The sequence below is a fragment of the Bos indicus x Bos taurus genome, chromosome 16 (genome assembly GCF_003369695.1).
Source record: "Bos indicus x Bos taurus breed Angus x Brahman F1 hybrid chromosome 16, Bos_hybrid_MaternalHap_v2.0, whole genome shotgun sequence".
NCBI classification, from domain to species: Eukaryota; Metazoa; Chordata; class Mammalia; order Artiodactyla; family Bovidae; genus Bos; species Bos indicus x Bos taurus.
In genome coordinates, this window is record NC_040091.1 from 3,631,131 (window position 1) to 3,656,563 (window position 25,433).

The 25,433-nt window shown below is 42.6% G+C and overlaps 1 protein-coding gene across 1 annotated transcript; it reads left to right on the forward strand.

Moving 5' to 3' along the window:
- The first annotated feature begins 270 nt into the window (after positions 1-270).
- RHEX (regulator of hemoglobinization and erythroid cell expansion) lies at positions 271-25,433 on the forward strand. Its single transcript, XM_027564306.1, has 7 exons — positions 271-354; positions 2,707-2,797; positions 21,395-21,516; positions 21,808-21,908; positions 22,934-23,077; positions 24,340-24,404; positions 24,867-25,433. Exons 4-7 carry the CDS (start codon positions 21,812-21,814, stop codon positions 25,065-25,067), a joined length of 507 nt encoding a protein of 168 aa, XP_027420107.1. The 5' UTR covers positions 271-354; positions 2,707-2,797; positions 21,395-21,516; positions 21,808-21,811; the 3' UTR covers positions 25,068-25,433.

Consider the following 25,433-nt stretch of genomic DNA (forward strand, 5'->3'; position numbering starts at 1 on the left):
CCCTTTCCACTCCACCAGGCCACGCGTGTATTCGTGGTATTTAAATTTGTGTTCACACGGAGGGAAAGAGACTACTACTCTCCACAGACATAAACTGCACGGAGCAGAAGGGCAGAGCCCTGCCAAGAGAGATAGGAGGTGGTATCTGTTGCTTCACCCTGCTTTTCTCAACCGAGCTAGATCATTATCTTTGAGTAGCATGCCCCCGCCCCGTTGGAAATGATGAAACATTGGTGACTGACCTCCAGGGGCTGACAAGCTTCCGGGTGGGGCTGGGGGTTGGTGAGGGAGATGTTTCCATCAGGACACCGCTGAAACACAGGCTGGGCCCAGACCTTTCTCATGGTCCTGGGGGTAAGTATTATCTGGGCAGTAGGATTTAAAATTAGTTAAAGGGATGTGTGTCTGTTTGTGAATATAAATGTACTCAAATTTCAGAGCGGATTCTTTGTTTACGCGCTAGGATGCCAGGGTGTGGAATTCAATTGCCATCCTCTTGGAGTGAGCTTAAGATTTGGCACTGTGCACTTCACAGACCTCAGTGTCTCTCTCTTTTTGACCGCACCTGGAGGCATGTGGGATCTTAGTTCCCCAACCAGGGATTGAACCTGTGCATTGGGAGTGTGCAGTCTTAACCGCTGGATCGCCCGGGAAGTCCCTGGACATTAATTAGCCTCTTGCTCCTGAGACCTGAGATCTGTTGGCAATAGCAGCAGCAGCCTTCAGGGCTCCAGCTGGAAGGTGACTTTGGAGGCAGACAGAACCAGATCCAAAGAACTTTGCAGAATGTTTATAAGCCTCAATTTCCTCATCTACAAAATGGGTATAAAACCAGCCATGGTACAGTATTGCTATGAGGATCACAGACAATGGACATTTAGCGCCCAGTCCGGTGCTCCAGCAATAGTAGCTATAAATTAATGACTCTTTTCAAGTCATCTGTGAACCAGATCACAGAGAATACCCCGCTACGTGAGTTTTTCCCTTAAGACTCATTCTGAGCTACAAAGAACTGGGATGTTTTGTGGGAAACAAACCAGTCTGGCAGTTTAAAAATGTTATGAATGAGAATGAGAAAATGTATGCTGTCAAAGAAAAAAGCCATGCAAACATCCAGACCAGGAAAAGCCATGCAAACATCCAGGCAAAGAAAAGCCAGCAACAATGACAGCAAAATACAATAGTTGACCCTTACATAGAGCTTCCTATGTCCTAGGAACTGCTCTAAGAGCATCATGTAGATTAATTCATTCAATCTTCACAACAGCTCTGAAAATACAGGTGCTATTCATAGTTTCTCTTTATAGTTGAGAAAACTGAGGCACAAAGGTGTTGAGTGATTTGACTGAAGTTGGTGACAGAAAGCTCTTCTGGAGGACTTCAGCACAGAAGAGTGTTTTTAGAGCAGGCCTCTTGCCATCATCTCTGCAGCCCGGGGAGCTCAGGAGTGTAGACTAGGCATTCAAGGAAGACGTGGTAATTGGGATCCTGCTCTTGTTCCTTGTATGGGCCTTGTTGTGTGGGCTTCGACAACCCTACCCAGTACAACACCTTGAGTAGGGTCAGCTGCATGATCAGCAGAGCCCAGTGCAAATAAACATCTGGGGTTCCTCTTTTAAAAATTATTAAGAATTTAAAGATGGCAACAGCAGAGCTCTAGGCCCATCATGGGGCCCTTCTGAGCATGAGGTCCTACTGAACAGAATAGGAGGTAAGCCTGTGGCCCTGAGACCCAGCAGTGAGGCAGGAACAGGGCTGGAAGCTTCCATGGTCTCACTTATCCCTCTTGACAAATCCTGTGAGAGAGGCCTTTGGCTTTCTGATTAACGGAGGAGGGCAATTAGGCTCAGGGACATTAAGCGCCCCACTCCCCACCAAGCTTAAGCAGTATTTATTAATGGAAACAGATTGAATTGCAATGTGTACAGAATGTTATTAATACAAAGTGCTTTTCCCCATACATTGCCTCTAAAATTTAGAGTCTAAATATCGTGCCAGGAATCGTGGAGCTAAGTATGGACTAGACCTGGTTCCAGCCACTAAAGTGCTCACAAACTGAGCATACCCTGTAGAAGGCGTTCAGTTTCTTTAAAATCTAGTTGGTCAATTCTATAAAATTTTGTTGGCTGGCCCCTCCAATTTACCTGGAGCTTTGCAGAACTAGCAAAATGACTTCTGAATACTGCTTAAGTTACTTCCAATTGTCTTGCTGAATTAGTCTTGGCTCTAAGTTGCAATGATCTCAAGTCAGTGAGTTCAGTTCAGTTCAGTTCAGTTCAGTCACTCAGTCATGTCTGACTCTTTGCGACTCCATGAATCGCAGCACGCCAGGCCTCCCTGTCCATCATCTCAAGTAATTGTTTGTAAAAAGGCTTTCCATCAAATTACTAATCAGAAATTTAGGATGATTTGTTTTCTTCCTAAAAATTGGAAGTGCCTGCACCTATAAAGCCACGTGACTGGAGATGTGGCTTGGCTGATTGAGACTCACAGTTGCTATTTCTTGTGAATTTGAGTCTTATCGTCTATGTCACTTTAAAGGAACTCTAAAACAATAAAATATCAGAACTAAATCTGTTTAACTCATCCCCTTTAGTTTCTAGACAGGGAAACCGAGGCTCAGAGAGAGGAATCAAGGTGTCCAAGGTAGCTGAGTCTAGAAAGTTGAGCTACAATGTTGACCTGGTTTTTCATTTCATATTCCAGATGTGTCCCAGCTGCCTAGGGTGAGGTCCCTACCATGGTGACCAGAGCTGAAGCAAATCTAGGGACGATTCCTCTGATACGCAGGACAGAGGTAACACCCTAACTCTGTTGTCGTCTTCTCCGTGGGGTTTGTCAGATCCTGTTTCCTCCCTTTCACAGTGGTTTGACCTTCTCTGTTCCCTGGTGCCTGGGCACAGGGACACACGTAGCACCAAGGATCTCCCAGGACTATACAGCTTTGTTAGTTGGATTGCTTATACCTCCCATCTGAAAATCATGAGTGAGGGCCTGTGGAAATGGGTGCATTTATATAGGTAAGCCAACTTATAGGGATTTGACCCCTCTTTCTGGTCTAAGGATCAACCCCTGTTGTATACCTCTATATGCCAAGCACTTAAGTGTCTTCAATACCGTGTGTAGTGTGGTGAAGGCTCTGGCCTCAAACAGCCTGGGTTTGAATTCTTTCCCCTTCATGGGGAACTAAAGCCTGGTTCTCTCCTATGCAAAAGCAGGGCAGCCATAGTATCTACTTCATAACGTTCTTATTTTGAGGGTTAAGATAATTAAACAAGATAATTTATTCAAAATGTTTTGAATGATGCTGGCATATAGGAAGCACACAACTTGAGTTAAAAGGAAACAACTGACATCCTCATTATCCCCATAAAATTCTGGGACCAGAAGACAGAAAGCAAGTCATAGCTAGGAAGGCCAGAGCTGGGATTCCCCAGCCGGGTTCACCTAACCACTGAGTCCCTGTTTCTCACCATTTCCCTGCCCTTGCTTGTGAGGTTTCTGGGGAGCATACCCAGCTTTTCCCCATATCCTCTTATTCCCATGTGGTCAATATACAGTGAACTTTGTTGCAGACAAGCAATTCCATTACAGCTGTCCTCTACAGCCAGAGCTGGTAGATAGCTTCAGCTGGAGTGCTGTGGTCTCCATTCTCCACCCATCCATCCATCTCAGTGGCTCTTCTATGAAGATTCTATTGCATGGGCATCTCTTTTTCTTCTAAAACATTACACCTTATGCACGTCTTCTGACGATTCATCATGCTTCATCACAGCATTTCTTGTGCTTTTTGATTTTTTTTTTACACCTTAATGTCTTGATTTTCCAAGTATAACATGAGCTCTTGGAAGTTCAGATAGCATTCTCCCCTTTTCATGGCCAAGGGTATTTCATCCAGGACCACACACAGACCACTCAATAAATATTTGATTCATTGAAATTCAGACATTTAATTTACTATCTCAATGTTCTATTAACATGGTGAGATAGAATTTAGATGTAAATAAGACATTTATGTAGAGAAATCTGGTCTCATGTTAATTTAAGCTACTCAGAATTTCTGGACTTGTTTTTACACTCTTAAAATACCTTTTTTTCCCTCATTAGAAAAAATCATCCATAACATTTCAGTACCTAACTTTTAATATTTAGGTATGTTTTCTTCCATTTCCCCGTTTTGAAGAAAGCACATTTAAACAGAGTCCCCAATTTAATTTCCATAAATGTATGTTCATGAGAAAATTTAATATGCAAAATTATTGTCAATGAATTTTCTGGATTTGATTAACAGAATCATGTGAATTGAGGGGTAATCTAATAGACATAGTTTTTTTTTTAATGATCTAGAGTTTTTTTCTTTAAAAATATTTATTCTTTTTATATTCATTTTTTACAGAGTTTTGATCATATTGTATATTGTATACTACATATATACAATAAAGTACAAGCTAAATATAACTGTCTTGTAATTTTTCATGGAAGACTCATTCTCTAGATTAATTTTTTCTAAACATAATTTTGCAAGTCTACACTATTTTTTTTTCTTTTTTTTTTTAATTTTATTTTATTTTTAAACTTTACATAATTGTATTAGTTTTGCCAAATATCAAAATGAATCTGCCACAGACAGGTATACAGGTGTTCCCCATCCTGAACCCTCCTCCCTCCTCCCTCCCCATACCATCCCTCTGGGTCGTCCCAGTGCACTAGCCCCAAGCATCCAGTATCGTGCATCAAACCTGGACTGGCAACTACACTACTTTTTAAAAATGGTTTTAAAAAGGTGGGAACCCACCTTGTTACAATTCCTTTTCAAATTATGTTCCAACCTTTCTGGCTTGTTATTATTTTTTCCTAATAAATTTTTGAATAATTTTGAGGTTTTAAAAATTCTCTCTCTAATTTTGATTGGAATTGTATTGGACCAATAAATCAATTTCAAAGCAGTTTTTTTAGTCTTCTAACTTCCCAATCTGAAACATTAGATGTCTTTCAATTAGTTTAAGTCTTTTAGGTTTCTCAGTAAATTTCTAGAATTTTCTATAAAATAATTCTCTTATAATTAAAATAATTCTTAGCACTATCTCTTGTGATGGTTGATAAGGCTCCTCGTTCCCCCTGTCCCCACTTCTATTTTCTATTATAGAAAAATAGAAAGAATGGCTGGTAATTTTAGAATATTTGTCATGCCCTTAGGACTTTCCTGAGCAGTCTCATTAATTTCACTGGTTTTTCAATTGATTCTTTTGGGATTCCTAGGTATAAAATCACATCTTTTGCAAATAAGGATAAACTTGACTTTTCCTTGCTCCATTTCTTTCATGCATAAGTTATTAGCTGACGCTCCAGCACCAGCCTGTCTGGGCGCAAAGCCTCATTAACTCTTCTCATCATCTTGGCCAACTCATTTAACTTCTCTGTGTCTGAGTTCTGTCCTCCGTAAGATGGAAGTAATAATAATAGTACCTACCTCCTAGGTAGTTGTGAGAAGCAGATGAGTAGACATATGTAAAAGTGTCAGCCACAGAGAGCCTGCTCAATAAATATTCAATATTATTTTTATAGATTGGAGGAACTTCCAGGAATTAGAATTTCTAGGATTAATTTTTTAAAATGGTTACAGCAGACATCTTCATTCTCAAATAACGGCTAAAATATTTTACCATTTGGTAAGATGTTGATTGCTGGTATAGAAGGGATATTCTTTATTAGAGTAAGAAGCAATCCTCACATTTGAACTTTAATAACATAAGAAATAAAGAAATGAGGGATAGTTAGGGAGTTTGGGATGAGCAAGTACACAGTGCTATATTTTAAATGGATGAAAAACAGGACCTACTGTGTAGCACAGAGAACTTTGCTTAGTGTTATGTGGCAGCCTGAATGGAAAGGAGTTTGAGAGACAATAGATACATGTATATGTATGACTGAGTACCTTTGCTGTCCGCCTGAAACTATCATAATATTGTTAATTGGCTATACTCCAATACAATTTAAAACATTTAATTAAAAAATAGTAAAAATGAATGAGTATTCAATTTTATCAAATGTTTTTTGGCATTTTACTGCGATCATAGTTTAAATTTTTTGATTTATCCATGTATTTATAGTATATAAATGGCAGTTCCTTAAATGATCGAGGCTTAGACTTTTAAGTCAGATGAGCTTGAATTAAAAAGACTCTTCCAGTGGGGGCACAAGGGCAAACTGTTCACTTCTTGGACAACCTCAGTGTCCTCATCTAGGAAATGGTGATGATGTCCGTTCTTGTAGAGCAAGAAGATAAAAGCCACATGGAAAACACTCAACCTTAGTTTTCATTATTGTAATAATTAATCTCCTGGATATCCCTGGAGTAACTTAAATTTATTTTTAAATTTTTATTGGAGTACAGTTTGTTTACAATGTTGTGTTAGTTTCAGGTGTACAGCGAAGAGAATCAGTCACACATATTCACATGTGTGCGTGCTAAGTCGCTTCAGTCCCGTCCGACTCTTTGTGACCCTATAGACTGTTTCCCACCAGGCTCCTCTGTCCGTGGGACTCTCCAGGCAAGAACACTGGAGCGGGTTTCCATGCCCTTCTCTAGGGAATCGTCCTGACCCAGGGATCAAACCCACATCTCCTGCAGCTTCTGCACTGGCAGATGGTTTCTTTACCACTGTGCCCCATACACACACTGCTGCTGCTGCTGCTAAGTCGCTTCAGTCGTGTCCGACACTGTGCGACCCCATAGACGGCAGCCCACCAGGCTCCCCGTCCCTGGGGTTCTCCAGGCAAGAACACTGGAGTGGGTTGCCATTTCCTTCTCCAATGCATGAGAGTGAAAAGTGAAAGTGAAGTAGCTCAGTCATGTCCAACTCCTACCGACCCCATGGACTGCAGCCTACCAGGCTCCTCCATCCATGGGATTTTCCAGGCAAGAGTGCTGGAGTGGGGTGCCATTGCCTTCTCGCTACACACACTACTATATATAAAAGAGATAACTAATAAGAACCTACTATATAGCACAGGGAACACTTCTCAATACTCTGTAATGACTTATATAGGAAAAGAAAATAAAAAAGAGTGGATATGTGTGTATGTGTGGGGCTTCCCCAGTGGCTCAGTGTTAGAGAAACTGCCTGCAATGCAGGAACTGCAGGAGATGTGGGTTTAATCCCTGGGTCAGGAAGATCCCCTGGAGGAGGACAACCCACTCCAGTATTCTTGCCTGGAGAATCCCATGGATGGAGGAACCTGGTGGGTTACAGTCCACGGGGTCACAAAGAGTTGGACATGACTGGGTGACTGAGCACACAGCACAGAGTGGCATATGTCTATCCCAATCTCTCAGTTTATCTCTCCCTCCCCTCCCTCTCATAACCGTAAGTTGTTTTCTATATCTGTGACTGTTTCTGTTTTGTAAATAAGTTCACTTGTACCATTTTTTTTTAGATACCACATATAAGCAATATCTCTGTCTGACTTACTTTGTATGATATTTTGTAGTTTGATAATTTGTAGGTTCATCCATGTTGCTGCAAATGGCCTTGTTTCCTTCTCTTTTATGGCCGAGGGCTTCCCTGGTGGTTCAAAGGGTAAAGCATCTGCCCGCAATGCAGGAGACCGTGTTCGTTCCCTGGGTGGGGAAGAGCCCCTGGAGAAGGACATGGCAACCCCACTCCAGTATTCCTGCCTGGGGAATCCCATGGACGGAGGAGCCTAGTGGGCTATATATATAGTCCATGGGGTCACAGAGAGTCGGACACGACTGAGTGACTTCAATATTCCATTGTATACATGCACCACGTTTTCTTTATGTGTTCCTCTGTGGACGGTCGGCGGACACTTAGGTTGCTTCCATGCTTGGAAACGACCCCTTTTACATGTAGCTGTCCACTTTTCCCAGCACCACTTATTGAAGAGACTGTCTTTTTTCATCCTATGCTCTTGTCTCCTCCATCATAGATTAGTTGACATATGTGTGTGGGTTTATTTCTGGGCTTCCTATCCTGGTCCATTGATCTTTATGTCTGTTTTTGTGACAGTACCATACTGTCCTGATTACTGTGAAAGTCGCTCAGTCCTGTCCTTCTCTTTGCGACCCCATGGGCTATATAGCCCATGGAATTCTCTAGGCCAGAATATTGGAGTGGGTAGCCTTTCTCTTCTCTAGGGGATCTTCCCAACCTAGGGATCAAACCCAGGTCTCCTGCATTGCATGCAGATTCTTTACCAGCTGAGCCACCAGGGAAGCCTAAGAATACTGAAGTGGGTAGCCTATCCCTTCTCCAGCGGATCTTCGTGACCCAGGAATCAAACTGGGGTCTCCTGCATTGCAGGCAGATTCTTTACCAACTGAACTATCAGGGAAGCCCCCTGATTACTGTAGATTTGTAGTAGAGTCTGAAGTTAGGGAGCCTAGTTTCCCTGTAGTAACTTTAAAAAAAATAATTTAATTAGTTTATTTTAATTGGAAGCTAACTACTTTACAATATTGTAGTGGTTTTTGCCATACATCGACATGACTCAGCCATGGGTGAACATGTGTCCCCCATCCTGAACTCTCCTCTTACTTCCCTCCCCATCCCATCCCTCAGGGTTCTCCCAGTGCATTGGTTTTGAGTGCCCTGTTTCATGCATCAAACTTGGACTGGTGATATATTTCACATATGGTAATATACATGTTTCAATGCTATTCTCTCAAATCATCCCACCCTCGCCTTCTCCCACAGAGTCCTAAAATCTGTTCTTTACATCTGTGTCTCTTTTGCTGTCTCGCATATAGGGTCATCATTACCATCTTTCTAAATTCCATATGTACTGTATTGGTGTTTTTCTTTCTGGCTTACTTCACTCTGTATAATAGGCTCCAGTTTCATCCACCTCATTAGAACAGATTCAAATGCATTCTTTTTGATGGCTGAGTAATATTCCATTGTATGTGTACCACAGCTTTCTTATCCATTCGTCTGCCAATGGACATCTAGATTGCGTCCATATCCTAGCTATTGTAAACAGTGCTGCAACGAACATTGGGGTACATGTGTCTCTTTCAATTCTGGTTTCCTCAATGTGTATGCCCAGCAGTGGGATTGCTGGGTCATATGGCAGTTCTATTTCCAGTTTTTTAATGAATCTCCATACTGTTTCTCCACAGTGGCTGTACTAGTTTGCATTCCCACCAACAGTGTAAGAGGCTTCCCTTTTCTCCACACTCTGTCTGCATTTATTGTTTGTAGACTTTTTGATAGCAGCAATTCTGACCTGCATGAGATGGTACCTCATTGTGGTTTTGATTTGCATTTCTCTGATAATGAGTGATGTTGAGCATCTTTTCATGTGTTTGTTAGCCATCTGTATGTCTTCTTTGGAGAAATGTCTGTTTAGTTCTTTGGCCCATTTTTTTACTGGGTCATTTATTTTTCTGGAATTGAGCTGCATGAGCTGCTTGTATGTTTTTGAGATTAATTCTTTGTCAGTTGCTTTGTTTGCTATTATTTTCTCCCATTCTGAAGGCTGTCTTTTCACCTTGCTTATAGTTTCCTTTGTTGTTCAAAAGCAGGCATAGAAGGAACATACCTCAACATAATAAAAGCCATATATGACAAACCCACAGCAAACATCATCTTCAATAGTGAAAAATGGAAAGTATTTCCCCTAAAGTCAGGAACAAGACAAGGGTGCCCACTCTCACCACTACTATTCAACATAGTTTTGGAAGTTTTAGTCACAGCAATCAGAGAAGAAAAAGAAATAAAAGGAATCCAGGTTGAAAAAAAAGAAGTAAAACTCTCACTGTTTGCAGAAAACATGATCCTCTACATAGAAAACCTTAAAGACACCACCAGAAAATTATCAGAGCTAATCAATGAATCGAGTAAAGTAACAGGATTTAAAATTAATAATACACAGAAATCCCTTGCATTCCTATACACTAACAATGAGAAAACAGAAAGAAAAATTAAGGAATCAATTCCATTCACCATTGCAATGAAAAGAATAAAATACTTAGGAATAAATTGACCTAAAGAAACAAAAAAACCTATAAACTATACTTAAAGAAACTATAAACTATAGTTCAGTTCAGTTCAGTTCAGTTGCTCAGTTGTGTCTGACTCTTTGCGACCCCATGAATCGCAGCACGCCAGGCCTCACTGTCCATCACCAACTCCCAGAGTTCACTCAGACTCACGTCCATTGAGTCAGTGATGCCATCCAGCCATCTCATCCTCTGTCATCACCTTCTCCTCCTGCCCCCAATCCCTCCCAGCATCAGAGTCTTTTCCAATGAGTCAACTCTTCGCATGAGCTGGCCAAAGTACTGGAGTTTCAGCTTCAGCATCATTCCTTCCAAAGAAATCCCAGGGCTGATCTCCTTCAGAATGGACTGGTTGGATCTCCTTGCAGTCCAAGGGATTCTCCAGAGTCTTCTCCAACACCACAGTTCAAAAGCATCAATTCTTCAGTGCTCAGTGTTCTTCACAGTCCAACTCTCACATCCATACATAACCACAGGAAAAACCATAGCCTTGACTATAAACTATAACTAAAGAAACAAAAGACCTATAAACTATAGGACACTGAAAAGGTTTTTTATATAAAACTATAAAACACTGATGAAAGAAATCAAAGAGGACACAAATATATGGACAAATATATCATGTTCATGGATTGGAAGAATCAACATAGTGAAAATGAGTATACTACCCAAAGCAATCTATAGATTCAATGCAATCCCTATCAATCTACCAATGGTATTTTTCACAGAACTAGAACAAATAATTTCAAAATTTGTATGGAAATACAAAAACCCTGAATAGTCAAAGCAATCTTGAGAAAGAAGAATGGAACTGGAGGAAACAACCTGCCTGACTTCAGGCTCTACTACAAAGCCACAGTCACCATACAGTATGGTACTGGCACAAAGACAGAAACATAGATCAGTGGAACAAAATAGAAAGCCCAGAGATAAATCCACACACCTATGGACAGTTTATCTTTAACAAAGGAGGCAAGAATAAACATACAAAGGAAAGAAGACAATCTTTTTAACAAGGATGCTGGGACAACTGGTCAACCACTTGTAAAAGAATGAAACTAGAACACTTTCTAACACCATACACAAAAATAAACTCAAAATTGATTAAAGATTTAAATGTAAGACCAGAAACTATAAAACTCCTAGAGGAAAACATATGCAAAACACTATCTGACATAAATCACAGCAGGATCCTCTATGACCCACCTCCCAGAGTAATGGAAATAAAAGCAAAAATAAACAAATGGGACCTAATTAATCTTAAAAGCTTTTGCACAATGAAGGAAACTATAAGCAAGGTGGAGCAACTTTTGATATAATCATGCATTTACCTCTGTATTCATAAACGAGATAAGCCTGGAGAGCCTTCCATTATTTTCTGTGCCCTATGTTCCTTAAAATTTCAAAAATTCATTTGTAACACTATCTGGATGCAGATTTTGAGTAGATAGTTTTTATACTGCTTTTAATTTCAAATAATAATAGCTGTCATTTATCGGATGCTTATTACTATGTGACAAAAGCTAGAATAACTTACGTACCTCATCTTACTTCATCTGCAGAAGTGGGTATCATTTATGTTCATCTAATCAAACCCTGAGAATTAGTGGTTATTGATTTTATCTTACAAGTAAGAAAGCAGAGACTTTGAGAGGTTAAATAATTAGACCCAACTCATGCAGAGGATGAGCTGGGATGTGAAGCCAGACTATCTGACTCCAAGTTCTCTGCCTTTAGCTGCTCGAAAGGTACCAAACTCGGATCCCAAACTTCTTTCTTGTTATTTTGCTTTGCTTTTAGTCTGTTTAAGTTTTCTGTGCCTTATGGAGTCCATTTCATTAATCTATATTTTTCTAGGAAATCGATAATTTTATTGATATTTCCACACACAGAAAAATGTCAGGAATTTCACAATTTTTGGCTTCCTCCGTTTATGTGGTTATAGCTATTATTAGTTTGGCTTATTTATGTTTCATTCTTTTCTTGATTATTCAAAACTGCATATTCAATTAGAGGACAAAAGTCTAGTAGAGTGAAGGAGACTGAATGATATAAAATAGAAATATGTATTGTTTTTCTTTCAAAATATTCCATTTCCATCCAACTACACTTTCCTTTCCCCTACTGTAATTCCATCTTTAAAGAACAGAATGTTAAGGGCCAGAAAGAGCCTTAGGAGTACTACAAGTGCTGGGCGTAGAAAGAATTTCTACCTGTCCCAGGTCACACAGGTAGCAAGTAACTGAGCCAGGAGGAGGAGCCTGGCTCTCATCTCCCTGTCTTGTTATCTTAGAGCTCAAATTCTTCATTTTAAAGACAATAAATTAATGAAAATTTCCCCAAAATCTTTTTATAAACACTTTATAAAAAAATCTTTAAAGCTACTTATTTTTTTTGCTGAAGAATTGATGCTTTTGAACTGTGGTGTTGGAGAAGACTCTTGAGAGTCCCTTGGACTGCAAGGAGATCCAACCAGTCCATTCTGAAGGACATCAGCCCTGGGTGTTCTTTGGAAGGAATGATGCTAAAGCTGAAACTCCAGTACTTTGGCCAGCTCATGCGAAGAGTTGACTCATTGGAAAAGACTCTGATGCTGGGAGGGATTGGGGGCAGGAGGAGAAGGGGACGACAGAGGATGTGATGGCTGGATGGCATCACCGACTCGATGGATGTGAATTTGAGTGAACTCCGGGAGTTGGTGATGGACAGGGAGGCCTGGCATGCTGCGATTCATGGGGTCGCAAAGAGTCGGACATGACTGAGTGACTGAACTGAACTGAGGTCCTTATTGCTTATCCATTTTAAACATAAAAGCTACTTAATTTTAAAAGATTGATCAAGTCTGCTTAGCAATATTGATTACGATTACTTTAATCCATATGATGTTTACATAAATCATCTTCTGTTGTGTTCTTTCTGAATTTATCTATCCAAAGAAAGCATGGCATCAGACAGGAAAAGCTGTGTTTTTATTATTTCACCTCTTTTAGGGGTGTACCTTTTAGAAAGGCCACGAGAGAGCTCCTTTAGCAGGAGAGGGGGAAATAAGAATGTGAATCCAGCTTCAGGGTTTCCACCAGGTTCAAAGAAAACAGAAGAAATGCTCTCGGCCCTCTGCTGACCTGTGGTTTGCAGGCAGTTGGCAGGACACTGCATTCACGTGGGGCTGGGTATCCAAACCTGAAAGAGGGCAGGACAGTCACATCTTGATGATGGAACGAGGCGTACCAAACTCTCACATGGTCCAGGCATTTTTTTCACAACTTAATTACTTCAAATTGCTCATTTCCCGGTTGTTTGGGGTATGTACACAAATGAGCAGATGTTTCTGCCGACTGTCTGATCAGCAATCTGCAATTAGCCCCCAAGGAACAACCTGCTCATTGCGGTTAGGGGCCATTAGCCACTTAAATAATGGCATCTGTCATCATTTTCAAACCTCATCCTGCCAAGATTTTATCTTCAAACTGTACTCAAAACCGAATGTCTAAGCTTCCAAAAATACACAGACCGAATTTTTATAGCTCCGCTCTAGTCACCAACTTGGTGCAGTGTTTTAGGGTTGAATAATACCTGGTAACTACTGAGTGCTTTCCACATGCCTGCCACTGTATTTAGGTCTCTATAAACGTAACTCCCCAAGCCCCGACAAGAACTCTGTGAGGTATATACTATCCTTAACCCCATTTAACAGGTACAGAAACTAAGACACTGAGAAGTTCAATAATTCACACCTAGAAGGGAACAGAACTTGGATCCGTATTGACTTTTATCTTAGATATTGAGGACACAGGTAGTGTGTCATTTAGCGAGTAAGATGCTCATAATATATTAAAATGAAAGGAGGAAGTGTAGGCAATACTGTTCTGAATAAAAAGACCAAATAAGATAATGCTTTTAACATAATGTAACATTTATCTAATGCAGTGATTCTCAACTGGGGGCAAAAGTGACTGCCTCAGGGAGACATTTGGAAACGTGAGGGGTCATTTTGGCCTGTTACATCTGTTATCGTGGTCTCCCAGGCAGTACACAAGCAGTTTTAGACAAGGAGCTGTGTGCCTCTGAATGTCCAGAGTAGTAAGAAATACTGGTAAAGTAGAATACTAATCATTTTCAGTGATGTCATAAAACTGAAGAATAGTAAGAAATACTGGTAAAGTAGAATACTAATCATTTTCAGTGATGTCATAAAACTGAAGAATAGTAAGAAATACTGGTAAAGTAGAATACTAATCATTTTCAGTGATGTCATAAAACTGAAGAATAGTAAGAAATACTGGTAAAGTAGAATACTAATCATTTTCAGTGATGTCATAAAACTGAAGAATAGTAAGAAATACTGGTAAAGTAGAATACTAATCATTTTCAGTGATGCCATAAAACTGAAGGCAAACTCCAATGCCTTCAGGGATCAGTCAGGGACTGAAAAGTACATGACTTTCCTCAGGGCATCCACGTACAAATCTTTAAAGTACATTATCAAATAAAATCATCTAGGTGTCAAATTTGGCCAGTGAGCGCCCAGATTGGGGTTTTTTAACAGAGGTTTTTCTGATCTGCAAACAAGTTTATGATCTGTTAAGCAAAGCGGAAAAGTAACTACTCAGTATGGTGCCTTGTTTCAAAAAGATTGTGTATACAAATATTTCCATACACGTACAAAGTGCATATATTTATGAAAACACAAAGATAATTTTATGGAATGAAATTTGGGTTCATTTTATGAAATGCTTTGCTTATTTGCACTTCTAATTTTTTTAATTACAAATGCCTCTTAGTTGTTGGATTTTTAATAAATAGAGAGGAGCCTTAAAAAAATGAAAACTTAGAGCATGGTTTCAGAATACAGCCCTAGTGGTATCCCTACCAACCCCTTCAGTGGAAGAAGCGGAATAACTTCTGCGATTAAGGACAAATGAGGCATTTAATATGAAGTCAGCATTCCTAAAGCATAAGAGTGCCTTTTAAAAAGAAACTGTTGATTTCCTGGCACACCGGCTTTGCTTCCAGCCCTTTCCCGTGACTTTCATGCTTTTTTTTGATTCAATAAAGCTCTCCTGGTAACATCAAATCGTTTTTCTTACGTCTGCCCCAGAAATCAGGATTAGTACCAAAATTTCCCTGAGAAGGAGAAGGAAATGGCAACCCACTCCAGTATTCTTGCCAGGAGAATTCCATGGACAGAAGAGCCTGGTGGGCTACAGTCCATGGGGTCACAAAGAGTCAGACATGACTGAGTGACTAACATACTTCCTTGAGAAATTTGCTTGAGAAATCGGTATCTGTAGAAATTTAAGTATGGCTTATCCAAAATAAGACTAGATCAGGTATTTAAAATATATCGATGCCCTTTCTTCAATCCAGTCAACTAATTTTTCAATATCATTGTTTTTCGTGAATAATCGCCTCCTCACTTCATCACTCTGGTGTTTCATTTCCAGCCTCCTGGCTCTGCAAATTTTATCCTGTGCATGTAACTTTGCACTGAACTTTCTTTCTAGAGCTAGCTGATCACTGGGGAGTATCAGATTGTCTATCAATCCGTCCTGGGACTTAGGGGAGGGGTTTGTTTGTTGTTGTTCTTCAGTTGCTAAGTCATGTCCAACAGTTTGCGACCCCATGAGCACCAGGCTTCCCTGTCCATCACTATCTCCCAGAGTTTGCTCAGATTCATATCCATTAAGTCAGTGATGTCATCCAACCATTTCATCCTCTGTCACCCCCTTCTCTTCCTGCCCTCAATCTTTCCCAGAATCAGCGTCTTTTCCAGTGAGTCAGTTCTTCACATCAGGTGGCCAAAGTATTGGAGATTGAGCTTCAGCATCAGTCCTTCCAATGAATATTCAGGACTGATTTCCTTTAGGATTGACTGGTTCGATCTCCATGCAGGCCAAGGGACTCAAGAGTCTTCTCCAGCACCACAGTTCAAAAACATCAATTTTTTGGCACTCAGGTTTCTTTATGGTCCAACTCTCACATTCATACCTGACTACTGGAAAAAATGTAGCTTTGACTGTACATACCTTTGTCAGCAAAGTGGTGTCTCTGCCTTTTAATACACTGTCTAGGTTTGTTATAGCTATTCTTCCAAGGAGCAAGTGTCTTTTAATTTTGTGGTTGCAGTCACCATCTGCATTGATTTTGGAGCTCAAGAAAATTGAAATCTGACACTGTTTCCATATTTTCCCCATCTATTTGCCATGAACTGATAGGACTGGATGTCATGGTCTTTATTTTTTGAATGTTGAGTTTTAAGCCAGCTTTTTCATTCTCCTCTTTCACCTTCATCAAGAGGCTCTTTAGTTCCTCTTCACTTTCTGCCATTATCTGCATATCTGAGGTTGTTGATATTTTCCCCAGCAATCTTGATTCCAGCTTGTGATTCATCCAGCCCAGCATTTCACATGATGTATTCTGCATATAAGTTAAATAAGCAGGGTGACAATATACTGCCTTGTCCTCCTTTCCCAATTTTGAACTAGTCTATTAATCCATGCCTAGTTCTACCTGTTGCTTCTTGTCCTTAGGTTTCTCAGGAGGCAGGTAATGTGGGCTGGTATTCCCATCTCATTAAGAATATTCCATAGTTTATTGCGATCCACACAGTCAAAGGCTTTAGAATAGCCAATGAATCAGAAGTCAATGATTTTTTTTGGAATTCCCTTGCTTTTTCGATGATTCAGCATATGTTGGCAATTTGATCTCTGGTTCCTCTGCCTTTTCTAAAACCAGCTTGAACATCTGGAAGTTCACAGATCATATATTGCTGAAGCCTGGCTTGGAGAATTTTGAGCATTACTTTACTTGCATGTGAGATGAGAGCAATTGTGTGGTAGTTTGAGCATTCTTTGGCATTTCCTTTCTTTGGGATTGGAATGAAAACTGACCTTTTCCAGTCCTGTGGCCACTGCTGAGTTTTCCAAATTTGCTGGCATATTGAATGCAGCACTTTCACAGCATCATCTTTTATGACTTGAAATAGTTCAACTGGAATTCCATCACCTCCACTAGCTTTGTTCATAGTGATGCTTTCTAAGGCCCACTTGACTTCACATTCCAGGATGTCTGGCTCTAGGTGAGTGATCACACCATCATGATTATCTGGGTCATGAAGATCTTTTTTGTACAGTTCTTCTGTGTATTCTTGCCACGTCTTCTTAATATCTTCTGCTTTTGTTAGGTCCATACCATTTCTGTCCTTTATTGAACCCATCTTTGCATGAAATGTTCCCTTGGTATCTCTAATTTTCTTGAAGAGATCTCTAGTCTTTCCCATTCTGTTGTTTTCCTCTATTTCTTTGCATTGATCACCGAGGAAGGCTTTCTTATCTCTCCTTGCTATTCTTTGGAACTCTGCATTCAAATGGGTATATATTTCCTTTTCTCCTTTGCTTTTTGCTTCTCTTCTTTTCACAGCTATTTGTAAGGCCTCCTCAGACAGCCATTTTGCTTTTCTGCATTTCTTTTTCTTGGGATGGTCTTGATCCCTGTCTCCTGTACAATGTCACAAACCTTGATCCATAGTTCATCGGACACTCTGTCATTCAGATCTAGTCCCTTAAATCTATTTCTCACTTGGAATTCCATCATCTCCACTATTTTTGTTTGTAGCAATGCTTCCTAAGGCCCACTTGACTTCACACTCCAGGATGTCTGGTTCTAGGTAAGTGACAATACCATCCCGGTTATCTGGGTCATTAAACTGTGGAAAATTCTTCAAGAGATGGGAATACCGGATCACCTGACCTGCCTCCTGAGAAATCTGTATGCAGGTCAAGAAGCAACAGTTACAACTGGACATGGAACAACAGACTGGTTCCAAATTGGGAAAGGAGTACATCAAGACTGTATATTGTCACCCTGCTTATTTAACTTATATGCAGAGTACATTATGAGAAATGTTGGACTGGATGAAGCACAGGCTGGAATCCAGATTACCAGGAGAAATATCAATAACCTCAGATATGCAGATGACACCACCCTTATGGCAGAAAGTGAAGAACTGAAGAGCCTTTTGATGAAAGGGAAAGAGGAGAGTGAAAAAGTTGGCTTAAAGTTCAACATTCAGAAAACTAAGATCATGGCATCTGGTCCCATCACTTCATGAAAAAGAGATGGGGAAACAGTGGAAACAGTGTTAGACTTTATTTTTGGGGGCTCCAAAATCACTGCAGATGGTGACTGCAGCCATGAAATTAAAAGACGCTTGCTCCTTGAAAGAAAACCTATGACCAACCTAGATAGCATATTAAAAGCAGAGACATTACTTTGTCAACAAAGGTCCATCTAGTCAAAGCTATGGTTTTTCCAGTAGCTATGTATGGATGTGAGAGATGGACTATAAAGAAAGTTGAGTGCTGAAGAATTGATGCTTTTTAACTGTGGTGTTGGGGAAGACTATTGAATCACTTGGACTGCAAGGAGATCCAACCAGTCCATCCTAAAGGAAATCAGTCCTGACTATTCTTTGGAAGGACTGATGCTGAAGCTGAAACTCCAATACTTTGGCCACCTGATGCAAAGAACTGACTCACTGGAAAAGACCCTGATACTGGGAAAATTTGAAGGTGGGAGGAGAAGGGGATGACAGAGAATGAGATGGTTGGATGGCATTACTGACCTAAAGGACATGAGTTTGAGTAAACTCCAGGAGTTGGTGGTGGACAGGGAGGCCTGGTGTGCTGTAGTCCATGGGATCACAAAGAATCAGACACGACTGAGTGACTGAAATGAACTGAAGAGATTTTTTGTACAGTTCTGTGTATTCTTGCCACCTTTTCTTAATTTCTTTTGCTTCTGTTAGGTCCTTGCCATTTTTGTCCTTTATTTATCTTTGCATGAAATGGTCCCTTGGTATCTCTAATTTTCTTGAAGAGATCTCTAGTCTTATCCATTCTATTGGTTTTCTTTATTTCTTTACATTGTTCACTTAAGAAGGCTTTCTTATGTCTCCTTGCTATGCTCTGGAAATCTGCATTCAGTTGGATGTATCTTTCCCTTTCTCCTTTGCCTTTCACCTCTCTTCTTTTCTCAGCTACTTGTAAGGCCTCCTTGGACAATCACTTTGCTTTCTTGCATTTCTTTTTCTTCGGGATGATTTTGGTCACCACCTCCTGTACAATGTTATGAACCTCTGTCCACAGTTCTTCAGGCACTCTGTATACCAGATCGAATCCCTTGAATCTATTCATCATCTCCACTGTGTAATCATAAGGGATTTGATTTAGGTTATCCCCAAATAGCCTAGTGGTTTTCTCCACTTTCTTCAGTTTGAGCCTGAATTTTACAATAAGGAACTGATGATCTGAACCACAGTCAGCTCCTGATCTTGTTTTTGCTGAGTGTATAGAGCTTTTCCATCTTCGGCTGCAAAGAACATAATCAATATGATTTTGATACTAACTGTCTGGTGATGGCCATGTGTAAAGGGGGGAGGTAGGTAGTTTCCTGGGGTCCCCTCTCACTTGGCTTGCCATCTGGATCAGTTTCCACCTCCTGCTCCCAGTGACCCCCTCATGCCATGACGAAAGTGAGTTAATGCAACACTCCTGCAGAAGGAACCACAGGAGACTCCTTCTCCAGAGATAACCTTCTGGTGCTCCTTGGCACCAGGGTGGTGGGTGCTAGGATGAAGCGGGGTAAGGGGAATTCCCCTACTTAGAACGTTCCCACTTTACATCTTCCTGACCCATCTCACATGCCGAATCTGTATGTAATGAAGAACTCATGTCTGGATGCTGAATCCATCTTTATAAATCAAACTAAATAGCATTCTTTAAGAGTGATGATGTTAGGTATACTTTGCTCATTTAACTAGAAAAGTAAAGAGTGGATAGAGTTAGGTTCCTTTGGAGGAAGTGTCTAGAATTTATTACATCAGAACTTATTATGTCAGAAAGAGGGGACTTAAGCTAAGTATGATGACTAAATTGGGCACGTGTTGCTCCCATTTTTCTCCTTGCTTTGCTTTTGGTGGCTCTGGGTCTTCGCTGAGGCATGTAGGCTTTCTCTGGCTGCAGCGAGCAGGGGCTCCTCTCTGGTTACGTGTGCGGGCTTCTCACCGTGGTGGCTCCTCTTGCAGGAGCAGGGCTCGGTGCGCTGGCCTCTCTGGTTGCAGTGTGCAGGCTCAGCGGCGACACGCGGGCCCTGGGCTCTGGGGCTCGGGAGCTGAGGCACGCGGGCTCAGTCGTCCTGTGGCACGTGGGCTCTTCTGTGTCTCCTGCACTGGCAGCCAACTTCTTTAACCACTGGACCACCAGGGAAGTCTGCTCCCAACTTTCGACCTTACACAAGAAAGGTTGTTCCCAAAGAGTGGCTTGTTGGTTGGTAAAGGACGTAGGGGAGAAGGTAGTTTTTTCTCTCTGGCAGCTTCCAGGCTGGCCAACACCCAGCCCTGGAGAGGCGGTGGAGGCAAACCTCGCAGGCTCCCTCCTCAGCTACTGCCTCCTCTCTCTCCAAACTTAGTCCCAGTTGGATGTTGGATAGGCCCACCCAGTGCAGAACTACAGATAGAAGTAAAAAAGGCAGGACTTTCCACACTACCCCTAACACTTGGAAACCCTGATTGAGAAAATAAGCTTTATTGGCAATAAAAGGCTTTTCAGCATTTATCGTCTGCAGCAGGACAATGGGCCATCGTATGGCCCATCTTGTGCTAAGTAAAGATCATTTCAAAAGCTTTGAAACCATCTTGGCTTTGTTTTATAATACACTCCATATTCAGTGCTGTGGTCTTTATTTTTGACACTAAAAAATTTTTTTTAATTGAAGTATAGTTGATTTACAAAATCATGTTAGTTTCTGGAGTACAGCAAAATGATTCAGAATATATATATATATATTCTTTTTCATCATGGTTTATTACAGGTTATTAAATATAATTCCCTGTACTATACAGTAGGACCTTGTTTTTTTTTTTTTTAATCTGTTTTATATGTAGTAGTTTGTATCTGCTAATCCCAAACTCCTAATTTATTTCCTTTCAGCAGTGTGGGTGCGTGTGTGTCTGTGTGTGTGTGTGTGTGAGACATTGGTATGCTTCACAGAATCTCTCCCAGTGTATTTCCTCCTATGGGATTCCTCTGTGCTTCCAGTAGCAGGCAAGGCTCTGGAGAAGAGACGGAATGTTGGGGGTGTAGGCTTGGATGTAGAGCTCAAACCAGGCTTGACTGTAGGGCCTCAGACATGTCCCTCAGCCCTCTGGGCCTCACGTGGCTCCTTATAAGAGGAGAGTAGTGACATCTAGGTCCTAGGATTGTGTGGATCAGTTTGGAAGGCTGGGCTGCGGGGGTGCTCGGCCCTGGGACTGGCAGCAAGCCAGTGCCTACTGGCTGGCAGACACTAATACTGTTACTGCCTGTTTTGTAGATTCAAAAACTGGAATCTGGGGAGAGGAAAGGAAAGGACTCCCCAGCAGCAGAGACTGCCCAAGAGTTCTGACCCACTGCAGGTCTCCGGCCATCCTGCCGGGGGTGCTGCGTGGAGACGAGGTACTGGAGAGAGCCCGCGCCCCACTCGCGACCCGCAGCAGCCCTGCCAGGAGCTTGTCATGCTGGCTCAGTGAGTGGTCTGGAGAGAGCCAGCTCAGGTTCCCGTGTCAGTAACATCACTTCCTGTGCACATCACCCTCCCTGGGCCCTGAAGCCTTCCCTTTCAAGAGGAAAGGGACTCAAGCCACAACAGCAGTACCTGCAGGCTGCCCCTGGCTTGGGGCAGGGATGGGTTTGCAGCCATCTCAGCACCTCCAGAGCCTCTCACCTGATTTCCTCATTTCCCAACAGGGTCATGGAGGTCTGGCATGGAGTAGTGATCGCAGTAGTGTCGCTGATCCTGCAGACCTGTCTCCTCGCAGTCATCAACTACCTGCTCAGCAGGCACATGGGTAACTGGCTCAGCGTTCTCTTCCCTCCTGGCCCCTCTCAGGGACCGTTCCCAAGCCCACAGCAAGATGAGCCCCCAAGTATCATTTGAAATCCTACTTGAGGAATCACTAGCCAGGTCACTCCACCAACCTCTTAGTGGGTTATCTGCACTCTGACCCAGCCCATCTGTGTTTGGGAATGATGGCTGAGAGTCCTTTTGCTACCCAGACCTCCTGCCTAGAGACAAGCTTCTGTGATGCTCTTGAGGTTGGGCTCACTTAACCTGAGCATAGTAAATTTCCTTCATCACCGCCAAGGGACCTGTAGAAATGGCCTTGAATTACAAGAGAAAGGAGTATGGTTAGACTAAGATATGAGCTTAAATTTCTGAGCTGATTCGCAGTGAAAAGCAGGACGCTCTGTCTGAGGAAGACATTATAATTAGGGGAAATAAAATAACACTGCTTGGGCTGTGCTAAGACAAGGGATTGAGCAGGATGATGTAAGTCTAAGCTTCTCTTGTCATTCATTAATTTATCCAGTGCAAGAGGAAACAAAATAAAAATCCGTGCAGTTATGAACCTTGCATTCCGTGGGTAATGCAACAAACGAACAAGTAAAATGTGTGTCAGGGCACGGGAAGTATAGGGAAAAAGATGAAGCAAGGCAGGGAGGTATGAACTGGATGGGAGCCAGCATCCCTGAGATGCTGACGTTTGAGTCTAAACGTGAGGGAAGCCAGGAAGTGAGGCACGCCTACAACGTGGAGAAGCGGGGAGATTTGCTCATTATGGCGGAAGCAGAGGGGCCCGGCTGGATGGAGCTGCGCTGCGGCAGGAAGGGGAAGGGGAGTGAGGCCTTCGGCTTGGACTGTAGGTTTTACTCCAAGTGAGGCGAGGGGCACTGCAGGGTTCTGAGCAGAGGAGGGCCGAGGTTTGAAGAGATCTGTCGGACGAGTGTTCCCTCAGGAGAGCTGTGTTCACAGATCCAGGATGTGCACGACCAGGAGAACATTCACTTTTGACTCTTGCCCTGTCCCCGGTAGCCAAGGAAATCGAGCGCATACTAAAAGGGGCCAGGTCCCAGGCCCCCAGCTTATGTCCAACTCACTGCTGCCCGCCTGCTGCCGAGGAGAGGAAGGAGACTCGGGCAGAGAGGAACGTCCTGGTGCCTGAGCCCCGCTACCGGCGTGAGTACCGCTGCGAGGAGAACGTGTCATGACGCTGCTTCTGTTCTGTCTGGACTATCGGGGAGCCTCCTCGCAGAAGCCCCAGTCTTCCTGCCCAAACCACGAGCCGGAGGATTCCTCACACGCTCCCCAGTGCAGGCCAAGCCAGGCCCCTGCTTTGAGAAGGCCCCCCATCCCGTGCGGTGTGGCAGCCGCAGTGGGCTTTGCGTAGGTCTTAGTTCAGGCCTGGGGCTGTCTCTGCTCCTGTCTTTGTGACACTGTGGTGTCTTATCTTCTGCCCGCCATTAGTTAGAGCCCAGATTTCAACCACCTCTGTCTGCTCCCAGCCATGGGATCTGGGCATTTTAATAAACCTGAGTCTTGGTGACGGTTCACATCTACATCTGCCTCCGGCAAGGGCACCAACAGGAACACCACACTCCTGCTGTTTTCTCTCTCTCCCCACTTGAGAGACCCGCCACGCCACTCTCTTCACACAGTGGAAACTGCCGCTTCGCAGCAAGACATTCACTCACCAGAGACTACCCTTTCCACTGCTTTATCTTCTGGTTGATTTAAGTTTGCTCCATCCTTCTAAATTTTATCTTTTCCGTTAGAGAAATCTGGTTGTCAGGCTTCCTCCGCACCAAGATAAGGCCTCAATGCATGAGGGACACAGAAGATGCCACTTGCATGAACTCAGGGTTTCCAAGGAGGCAGAGAGGCACTGGCCTCACCATGACCCTTGATCCCAAAGCTTCCCTGAAGCCTGGCTGCAGTCAGAGACGCGGTGGTTGGCAGGGACTTCAGAGATCCTTGTCCAACCCTCACTGTCACTGGAGACAAGATCAGGGCACAAAGAGGAATGTAATCTGCCTGGAGTTAGTGACAGGCTTAGATTAGAAGCATGCCTGTGATTTCTGGGGCCAGATCTGTTTGCCTTGGGCCATAGCGGCTCAGCACATCCCGCCTACTCCCCTTCCAGCAGACAGTCTTTATCAAGCACGGGGCAGCCTTGCGGGCTTGGTATTTACTTTTAGATGGAGCTGGAAATACAGCAGGGCCTGGACTCTTGGATCTGTTCCTGGCTGTTTCCAGAGGTTTCCACTTTCTCTGCTCCATTCCCCTGTTCTCTCTGGGGGACACTGATCTCTCTCCCCTACTCCACTTTGAGTTGCTGGCTCTGCTTCTGTCTTTGTCTCATGCTTCCTTCCATCGCCTCTATACTCTCTGAACACCTTCTGGCTTCCTTTAGAAGAAGAACAATTTCTATTTTTCCCTAGATGACAGTGACACGTCCTCAGATAGCTCTGACAGCTCAAACAGCTCACCTCCCACCACCTCCCAGGTAAGGGACACTCCAGCAGTCTGGGGTCACCTGGGCTACAGAGGTGGGAGCAAGGAAGGAGGGCCATGGAGTCATTGTAGCAGCCTTTGGTGAGGGTGGTCGGGTTTTCACTCACAGGCCTGTACCAACAACACAGAGCATCCACGCAAGGTGGGTCTGAGTGGGCTCGAACAATGAAGGTGCTCACAGGAAATCCCCTTCTCCCCATGACCCAGTTACTGGCCAAAGTCCACCCTGAGTCCCGACCTCACTTGGAGAGTCTCCACATTTTTCTTCCTTAAGCCATTCGTTGCCGCAGGTACAAGGAGCAATCTCTCTCATTGCCTTGGCCCTGCTCTCAGACACGGCTACCTGGGACCCAGGTTCTTTCCCATCTGGCCCAGGGCGGGCCTCTTTGAGTTGAATACTTTCTCCAAACGTGGTAGGAATTTTGACCCAAATTTCTTTGCTTTTTCCCCCAAGGTCACCAAGGATGTCAACTACACACAAGTAGTCTTTGCAGCCCCTGGAGATCGAAGAAATGACTCTGTCCTGGACTATGAGAACATAAAAGAAGCCACAGATTATGTCAATGTCAACCCAAAGAGGCAAAAGCCCGATTTCTGGACTTTTGTGAACCCTGCTGTCTCTGAGCCAGTGGAATACACTCAAGTGGTCATGTGAATCCTGGGCTTTTTAATGGGGTGCAGTTCCTTATGAATTCTTGCACTTATTTTATAGCAAAATTACTGTTTTTTTGTTTTCTTTTTTTTTAAGACCAGGCGTAGGAGGAAAAACAAGCCTGTATCTCAGCAAGAAACATTCAGATCAGGAAGAAATTCCAGGTTAAGCATGAAAACATTGGAGCATATCAGTAAAGAAAGTGATGAAGTCTTTCTCCATAAAAATTTTTTAAAAGATTTTAATCAGCTGTAGTAGAGTTCTGTTTGACAGTCTAATGATTAAATGCCTCTCTAATCTCTTCAATTATTGGGAATAAACAACTTCCTTAAAAATTTTAAATAAATAGCAACCACCAGTTCCTCTTTT